The 10,315-nt window shown below is 43.0% G+C and overlaps 1 protein-coding gene across 1 annotated transcript in view; it reads right to left on the reverse strand.

Moving 5' to 3' along the window:
• Positions 1-5,871, reverse strand: part of itga11a (integrin, alpha 11a) — a 48,505-nt gene extending 42,634 nt beyond the window's left edge. The window contains exon 1 of the mRNA XM_079997373.1: positions 5,794-5,871. Coding sequence (XP_079853499.1) covers positions 5,794-5,842 — 49 coding nt within the window. The 5' untranslated portion in view covers positions 5,843-5,871. The remainder of the gene's footprint in view (positions 1-5,793) is intronic.
• Positions 5,872-10,315: the final 4,444 nt, after the last annotated feature.

Here is a 10,315-nt window from a genome sequence, read left to right on the forward strand (position 1 = left end):
CTGATCTCCTTTTCACCCGTCGGCGGCGCTGTTGCGTACTTCCTCTCCGCTGTTCACTTGCTTTAGAGTAATGAGTAACGCTCCAGCTACTGTGGGGGTCGAAGGTCACGTCGGCCGTTACACAGGAAAACCAGCGATATCGGATTACGCTTGAAAGATCGCCAAGAATATACAGACTTGCAGGCGTGTAAAAGGCCCGTGTCACAATTTGCGGCGGGCAACAGAGCGCACGTTTAAGAGTAGCGAGGGGAGGAAAGGAAGAGGAAATGAAAATAGAGCTGCGCAGCTTTTAAAGCAATCACGCTTAATTACATACACAGCCTAGTTTCTGGCGCGGGGGGCGGGGGGCTGCATGTTTTTCCTCAAGAAGCGATCTGCTTCTTTTTCCTTTCTTTGTATCGCTGTCCGAGACCCTCAGCTGAGATGTAGAGAAGGAGGCCCTCACAAAGCCCCCACACTCCCACCCCGCTCTGGTCTGGCTGTGGTCCACGCGCCGTGGGCCTCCTTCCACCGCTTCCAACCTCTCCACACCTCCTCCGCTCTCGCCTCTGGATAACCATCTGCAAGGCTCGGGGGTCAAGTCGAGTCAAGTGAGCCCCTTTTACCCCCGCTAGGAAAGATTCTCCTCAGTATAAGCAACAAGCAGGAGGAATGATCAACATGCTAAACGTAGACACAACAAGTTTTTCGGAAAGCAGATGGCGGATACGGGGTCAAAGTCCGGGCAGTGGGACACGCTTCTCCCACACAAAGTACATTAAGTTTATGTACAAACTATAATGTAAAATGTTGCCCATTCACATAATGTGCATTTCATTGCAACGTCAATTGACCTTATCATGACTATCCACAGCATGGATATAACAAAGACGGTTCCAAAAAAGGTTTTGATACAAAATGCTAAATAATGTTAATTAAGGCTGCTAATTGGTTGAAGAATTGCATCCATACTTTAAAAGTTACCAAGCTTATCAGTGTAAACAAACAATAGATGGTTTCCAGAAGTTTGGGGTCCCGATGGTGGTTGCACGAGGATAAAATGCATAATATTGCATTTGTTATGGTTTGCTTTAGAAACAAAGAACCGGTTATACTACGCAGCTGTATTTCTTTAAGAACATGGTTCCTTAACAGGAAACAGAAGTCGTCCACATCCACATAGTCAATACATCGAGCGGATTATAAAATTGTAGGAGCAGGGAGGAGGAAACCTTAAATTCACTCCCAGAGCTCAGGAGCAGACGTACAGGAGGTTTGCATATGTCAAGTGGCAGTGAAACCATCAAGACTGACGGTTTTATGACTATAGGTGAGTTTGTAGTGGATGTGTAGGTTTTGGTTGTTGAATCTTCCAATCATTAAAACCCCCTTTTTGTTTTTAATCCTTCACAATAAAGTCTATCTGCCCAACAGGAGTGTATCACCCTGAAATATACAACTACAGTATATGCCTACTTCGCCTTGTGAAACCCTCCGTTCATGCCACGGCCTTTCAGCATTCATACCATTCATCTAAATATTGACGCATTTGGCACATTGCTCATTTCCCATCAGATGAATGGTGCTCGTATCCAGTCGGCCTCTTTTTGCTTCCCTCGAGTACTCCACTTTAAAGTCCATTAATTATAGAATGATCAGAAATTGAGCCTAAAATAGATATTTAAGCAAGCATGCAGGTTGGGTAAAGAAATTCACCGCAGCGACTTTTGAATCTACCATTAACTGTTGAACTCAAAGATAATTCAGCTAATGGACTAGATGATAGCTTGATTGTTTTATAATGATAGAGCACTCACTCCAGGAACAACGTCAGAACATCGTCGTGGTCTTAGTCCGACCGCGCAAAAAGAAAAAGTGCGAGAAACTGGAGGAATAAGGGTGATGGAGAGGGAAAGGGAAAGGCGTTGGGGCGAAAGCATGAGAGTGGAGGTGTTCCAGTTTCCATTTCAGGCCCCCTAACATGGCAAAGCAATTTAATATTCCAAGTAATAACGGCGGCTTCTAATGCTGGGTCAGAGTCTTGCTGGGTTTCCTGTGTACTGGCGGCCGTGCCCAGATAAATAAACCTCAAGCTGGTGGCTGCCGCTGCGACCCACATTCTAGCGCTACTGCCCTTGGCCCCGCACCAAGCTGCAGGAGCTCCACCGCAGAACCAGTGACACGGCCCCCACCCTGGGGAGAACCATCAGTCTGAGGAGGTCCACACGTAGTGCAAGTAGTGACGGGATCAAAGCAAAGGGTGACACCTTCACTTTGCTCTCATTTGAACCTTTTTGCCATGAGCAGCATGTAGACGCAAGCATATAAGCTCTGTGGAATATTCGATTCTGATTGATCAGTCGCGACAGTCGGCGGTCCGTCGTTTCTGAATACCGCTGTCTGTTAATAATGACCGTGGTCACGGGCAAAACACTTCTCCACCTGGATTCATGTCAAGATTTAAACAGATTAATGTTGATGTGTCCAATTTAACATTTCACCAACGGTTATTGTCATCCTGTACTGTATGTACTGTAGGGTGAAGGTTATTCTTGTAGGGTGAGTAGTTCAGTACATGTAGATAGATATAGATCTAGATATAGTAGTTACAATAATGTCAAATGAACCTTCCCTCTCAATGTATTATTTTATTTTATTTTTAAGCAGCTTTGTAATAAGCGGGATAATGTGCTGCCAGTCATTAGCAAATAACCCCCTTCAGATACAAGTTGTGATCATCCTGTCAGGGCTTATTTTCCGATATAGACCGTCTGGCTGCACATTTTCCCTTACTAAATTCAATGAAGGCATATACTGTATCTATACAGATGCATCTCCATCTCCCTTCCCCTCGTGCTACTGAAGATAGTATTTTCTTTTCCATTGATGCATTTTGGGTTTCCATTGAAATGATTTTCTGTGGAAAGCGTCGAAAAAAAAATGGACAATATACTTTTGGCCATTTTGAGACGATGTTACCCGTGGCCAAGGTAAATGCATGGGGAGGCGTGGGGTATCTGACACCAGATGTTCCTCATTCATGATGTCCAACTGGGCTCAACGTAGCAAGCTTTTAGCCAATCCAAGGCCCGGCCAGGGTCTTAAACAAATCTTCTATGATAGCGAATGAAGCCAAACCATACAGGATACAGCTACACGCACAGCTGTGCACCACTGTGGAGTTTTCTATGCATGGACCATAGAATATGTATTGAGTTGTATTAACTGAGCTGCAAAAATCCGACGTTGCTTTGAACATGTGCCATATCATTGCATGTCTACTGGACCGGTGACAGCTAAAGCGCAATACAAATGACTGCTTTGATTTCCCCTTCATTTTACTGTAAAGGTAACCTGTTTTTTTTATATGCAATGTTTCATTTTCATTTAATTGAGGGACGGCACTGTTGTGGCCACTGTGGCGCTGATACCTGAGAGCAAGATCCGACCAACGACAATCGACCACATGTTGAATCTTATTTGACTCTGGGAGCCAACTTGGATGCAGATCATTTCAGCGATTGTTGGTTTTGTACCATAATAGCAAAGTAAATCTCCCTGGATTGTTTAACTTGTTTGAATTTATAACAGAGAACTAACAGCGTGCTGTAAATTATCCTTCGAGAACTATGTTTATTTCTCTATTTATTCTTTTTAAGCTGAAATCAGCTATCATGGAGAATTTTCAACTGTTTATTACATATATTTCGGGTGCCCCAATAACAGCCAAAAAGCAGCACATGTGTATATCATTAGACCTACATTACATGTCTAGTCGAGAAGGACTAAATCGAAGTCTTGCTGTAAATTTCCTCCTGTAAATTCCAGGCTGTGTATGCTGATACCAGGATCCCCTATAAAAGTACCATGATACACTGGTTCTTTTATAGGACGAAGGTTCTCATTGGTAGTTCACATGAAATTCATAACTGCTCTTTCTCATCTGATTCTCCTCAAAATATCTGGACATTATTGTCACCCTTGCGTGAACTTCCTTCTGTGTTTCCTGGTGTGTCTATCTGTATGTTTTACAGCATTTTATCCTCCTTCACAGTCTCCATCTGCCTCCCCCCAACCTCCTGGAACCACCCACCGCTCTGCATTGCGAATCCAAGCCTCTTTTCCAAGAAATACCCAAGATCAAAGCAAATATTTACAAAAGTCAGTTCCTCCTCTCCGCTCTTTGTCCAAAGACGAAGATTAATGAACTTCCTCCAGCTGAATATTCCCAGTCTTCAGACCTCAGATGTCCTCTTCTGGTGTCAAACTCCAAGTGATGAAACTTTCACACTAGTGGGAGTCAAGTATTTTGAAATTATTTTCATCACTAAGATAAATATTATTTCTGCTTAATGAACTTAAAAGATCATATCCTTCACATTAACCGGCATTTAAGCTTTTTTCTTGAAAATGATGGATTGCATGGAGAGACCCAAATAAAAACAAGCATTTATTTCAATTATAATAATCCCATATCGAATTCAGCCCACTCAGTTCACATAAATATATTATATTATTGAGAAAATTCCTTCCGTTGGCTCTCCATCTCTCCCTCTCTCTCTTTTCCCCTCGCTCACTCTCACATTGACATGTTGGTGGTGTTGTGATTTCACTGGTAATTGACCCTGGGTTGGGCCACATGCCAAAATCTCCCCAGCCTCTGGAAACTCTGAGCGCTTGACGGACAGATAGCGTCGACTTTCAAATCTCAAATCGCAGGCCTGCTTCCAATGAAAGGCGGAGAACGCCTCCGCCAACACGTCCTCCGGATGAATCCCCTCCATCTCTGAGCCGAGTGACAGGAACCAGGAGATACGGTGAATGTGAGAATATGATCATCTGATGTTATGTAGAATATCACGATGCACAATTTACTGGTTTTCAAGGTTCCAGTCTCTACTTCATTGGCCAGGCAGCAGGCTGAATATTTGAGAAAAGTTAACAAACTTAATTTTGACACTTAGCACAAACTTTTGGTAAGGAAAAGTTTCCTCAGATGAGCAAGGGAGAGGTAAAAATATGTATATATATATAGATATATACAGTTCTGTGCAAAAGCTTTAGGCACTTTAGATGTTGCACAACAACATTTTTCTTAGACAATTATTGTCTAACTTCTGCATTAGTGTGTCAATGTGTCTGTAGCGTGACAACGACCCCAAATATGCAACCAGAGTCATAAAGAACCAGAGTCATAAAGAACCATCTTCAGCGAAAAGAAGAACAAGGAGTCCTGCAACAGATGGTACGGCCCCCACTGAGCCCTGATGTCAACATCATTGAGTTTGTCTGGGATTACTTGAAGAGACAGAAGCAATTGAGACCTGAGCCCGAATCCGCTGAAGAACTGTGGCAAGTTTTCCAAGACAACCTACCTGTGGTGTACCTTAAAAAACTGTGCAATTGCACCGACAATAGGAGAATTGGTGCTTTTTTAAAAGGCAAAGCGTCATCACCCCAAATATTGATTTGATTAATGTTTTTTCTGTAGACCATACTGTTGTAAAAACTATTCATGGCATTATTTTTGAAGGCATCCTCACTTCACAGGATTGTTTCACAAGTGTCTAAAACTTTCATACAGTACTGTATATAACATATGTAAAACTCGACACACGACATTTGCATGCTTCGACCAGAGGATGCACCAGGATCCAGGTGGATTCACAAACACGTGGATTCACAAAACACAGGTGACACACACAAGCACGCATCCATTCACACACGCACACACACACACACACACACACACACACACACACACACACACACACACACACACACACACACACACACCAACCCATTTCCACTCACCTAGCAGCTGGCTGCAGATCCAAAACACCAGGAGGTAATTGTACTCCATATTTAAACGGTGTCTGTGTGTGTGCGTGTGTGTTGATATCTGTAAATGTGTGTGTTGTGTTGGGAGGGCAGAGGCAAAGAGAGTCCCAGCGACATGTAGTGTTTAAAGATCCAGCTCTCATTGACTGCCCTGCTAGTGGAAAGGCTGTCTATATCTCAGCCAAAAAGGCGGAGTTTGTGGCTGAGCCGGAGAAGGAGGTCCACTCGTCTCCACTTCTCTCCTCCACACACTCTGGTCAATGAGGCTGAGCCCTACGCTGTGGGAAGATCCATCTCAATCTCTGATGCTGATTATTGGGCCAAAGCCTTTGGTTGTTGTGGTCTGGTTTTGGTTGACACGTTGAAATGTAATCACGTAAAATTGGGTGGTTTGTTGGGACACAAAATATTGAACGCATCATTCCTTGTTAGAGATAATTCGTTTTAAGGGCAATGCCGCCACATGACCGCAAGAACACTCAGAGCACAATGCACTGCAGCCACAGAAGACCGCCCAACCTACAGAGAAGCTGAGAATCCGCAGAGGAACACTCACGCATGACCCAAGGTGCACAAACCAGAGAACATGAAATGATCCTGCACCCCTGAACCATGTACTGGTTTTCTGATGAACTTGCACAAGGCATTTCCACCTGCCGCATTGTTTAATATGTTTTTGAGATTTGGATGCAAGTCAATGGAGAGGAAAAATCAGTTCTCCATGCAGTGGCTATAGAAGCTACTGGTCAAAGTGAGTGGCAGTATACAGTATGTGAAAATAACTACTGCAACTCTTCCACAGAACTTCCATATCGCTTCAAATGAGTAGAGTTAACAGACCTAACCCTAACTAATATAACAAACTACCATACTTACAAATGGAATAATTCAAATAGTTTTCTGAAGGGAGAGGGACTCAACAGGGAACTGCACATCTTCTCTTAAAGATCACTTCATTTTATTATGTACTTATATTTGACAATGTCCATGGCATGTCAGCTGATCTGTTCCAGAAGTGAACTGGACCATCAACATATTTAGTTTAAAGCCATTACCAGTTAATGCATAAAATGTTTTTATTTGTCTTTGCACCTTAGATTAATGGCATAATGTTTGTTCTCTTGCACGTTGTACTTTAATTCTATTTCAACTTAATTATGGGGTATAAGTACTTTTTCCACCATTGCTGCTGCCTTTTTCAGGTCTCTTAATGAGATTCCATAACTTCTTAGCAAAATAAAGGTTGAATAAATATTATTGCCAGTGCAATTTTTGTGAGAATTATCTTGTCTGAGCTCAACCATGCTTTACTAATACTAAACACATTCAAATATTGATAAGTCAGCCTACCAACCCATTGTTTGTTAAAAAGCGTAAAGCCCTCAGCCATATTGAAGCTATGCACCACACATGGCATCATAATAGGGAGACCGCAATCTAACCAGCATATTCACAGTGGCAGTGAATTTGGGGCTTGTATGTTACCTCATACCCTTGCAGTTGAACCATCCAGTCCTAACTATGTATAATGATCTGAATTACGTAATACATGTAGTTTGTTTTGGGGGGGTACAAGTCAGTACCCCTGATTTTCCATTTGTGGTCATTTACTGTAGCGGAGGACCAAATCACAAATGTAATGTTGTCCATACATCCCATTATTAGTCCATATCCTCCCTGAGGCCTCACATTCAGTCCTGCCTACTTATTTAATTTAAAAAACAAAGTATTTGTTAAAAATTCTTTAACTAAAATTAAGTAAAGGTTCAATATTGTTACAGTAGTTTCTTGTCTAGCTTTTAATAATGACGAAGATTTCATGTGTATAGTATGTGCTGTTGGTGTGCTATATGGGCCTAGCCCATGGTCGTTAACGAGATAAGACACGGTCAAATAAGATGAGATAAGATAAGGAAAGATAACATAAGATTGGGGAAATTCAGGAAGTTAATTGGATACAATGTTATCAGACTAGCAGTCACTCCATCAGGATTTCACAGTCAACGATAGAAGCAATGGCAGAAAATCAACAAAATCAGCAATATTTAATATTTAATATTTAAATTAAATAAAAACAGAGTGACATTTAACATCAAACTGAACCTGTTAAACATGGCTGATCACTGGCATTACTTTTCCAGACTGATGCTTCCTCCATATCTATAATGTGCTTCACAGATGCAGATCCTCACTGAAGCAGAAGAGCATCGGACTGAATGCTTTACAATTCCATCATGATTGACAAATGGCACTCATTGAGCAAATATCAATAAATTTGACAAATACCAAGGCATTTACTCCATTAGAGAGAAATAAATGCAGGACTGTCAATCGGCATCAGTCTTGAGGCAAAACGGGGCATATTTATGGACGAATCCATTCTGCGTATGAAATTATGTATCTCACCTGTTGCCACAGCTTTGAATGGAATACCAATATTTACTTCCCTTTTCCTTATAAAGTTTGAATCAAAATAGTTGAAATCAGAACAGAACCCTGTTGAAAACGGGAATCTAAACCCAGCTTGTACTTTAAACATCCAGAATCGCTGACCCTCACGAAAAGATTAAAAAACCAAAATAACTCAAAGCTTTCTTTCTTCATTGGAAGTGCTTAAATGCTCATTGGATTTTGTTTTTTTCTCTCTCTCCTCCTCCTCCTCCTCCTCCACTTCTCCTCTGAACTGCTGGTTCTCTTGTTCCTTCTTTTAAGTCAGGAAATTAACTTTGCACCTACTGCTGGTGCCTGTGTCCACACACACACACACACACACACACACACACACACACACACACACACACACACACACACACACACACACACACACACACACACACACTCCACTGTGTTGATATAACTGTGAATGTCTCAAGTTCTTGAATGAGTTACTGCCGCCGCCGCTGCCCACTGGAGAGGGAGAGCTGTATTCCCTGCGCAAGTCCATTCCTTTGGTCCATTGCGTTGGGAATGAAATCCTCACTCTGCAGGAGTGAACGTCTGCAGATACCAAGTGAAGGGTTTCAACAGAGAAATCAATCTATTCTAGAAAATGTATATTTGCTGCTATATTTTTGATTTCCTTACAACTTACAAAACAGTCATATTACAAGAATGGCTTCAAGCCGTATCGTGGGACACAAACACAGAGCTCGAAGAATCCCTCTCCGTACGTATGCAGGACAAATGATGAATCGGAAAGGAACCTACAATTAAGATTAAGGTCTTTTGCTCTGAATGGAGGCAGTGTGCCACTGCAGTTTCAGGAATTCTCTTTCTGTCAGTATTTCCAGACCAGGGGGGTGGGGGGACTAGCTCTCCCCAATGCTGTTTTCGCTGACCAAAATTGCCATGTGGATATTTAACTCATTTTCAGGAAAGGGTAATGGGTGTGGGGGAGGAGGGGGTGCAGCTGGGGCACCCCAAAAGAGAACGAAAGCGGGTGTGGAAAAAGTTAGTTTTGAAATCCTCATACTTTTCTACCATTTCAGCCTGAAGCACGAATCCCGAACGGGAGTACTATACTTACCTCACCTTTTCGGGGTTGTCTTCAACACCACGCCACAACTGCAAGCAATTACCCCAATCGCCCCCCGGATTAACTGTTCGTGTGCGATATACGGCCAGCTTCTCGGGGACTGAGAAGGGGCCAGCAGCACCGAGCCGGGCAGAGGTCAAGTCCACCGGGATCAGGAGAAAAAGCAACAAATAGCCAACCTGAAGGTGTGGGCCACATGTTAGAGATCCACATCTATCAGTGCTCTGCCACTCAGTCCACAGCCTCACGTTGCTTGTGCTCAGCTACTGTTTTCCTGAGGCGTGAGAGGAGAGGTTCATGTTGAGGACCTGCTCTCAAGCCAGTTAGACAGCTACAGGACGGCTATGGATCAGACTCAAGGAAAAAAAAAATGTCTTTGACCCAAATATGTGTTACTTTCCAGCAGGGGTCCATGGTTGACCTTAGCCATTGAAAGCCCAGAAGTCATGAAGGCTCAAGTGACAGAGTAAAAGCCATGTTCCCCACCACCGCTCCCTCTGTCCTTCCCCCACTCTCCCCCCATAGAACTATTACTTTTCCCCATTAGGGTTCCTGGGATCTGCTTCAGCAGTTTGGCATGGGTGACTGCTGCTGGCTCTTTAAACATACAGGAGATAAAACCGCTTGGAGATCAGATCAGCCTCAGCCAAGCAGAGTGACTGGGAATCTTTATGTATGCCCTCTATTCCTATACAAAGTTCCACTTGTGCCAAAACAACGTCAGAAGCTGTTAGGATCGCTGAGACCCTTGTCACAAGCCATCTCCGCACACTGTTGCCACGATTGACGTTTCTTGGAAAGGGCTCCTAAAGCATTGGGCTGCTGTGCAAGCCGAAGCCTATTGTCTGTGGAAATGTTGCGTTACAGAAATCACAGCGGAGGAAGCAGGCAACAGCAAATGATTACTTCCAGCTATGCCATGCACTTAAAAGTAATCTGAGAAACTTCTTGAAACAATAT

This window comes from Zeus faber (genome assembly GCF_960531495.2).
Source record: "Zeus faber genome assembly, chromosome: 3".
In the NCBI taxonomy this organism is placed as follows: domain Eukaryota; kingdom Metazoa; phylum Chordata; class Actinopteri; order Zeiformes; family Zeidae; genus Zeus; species Zeus faber.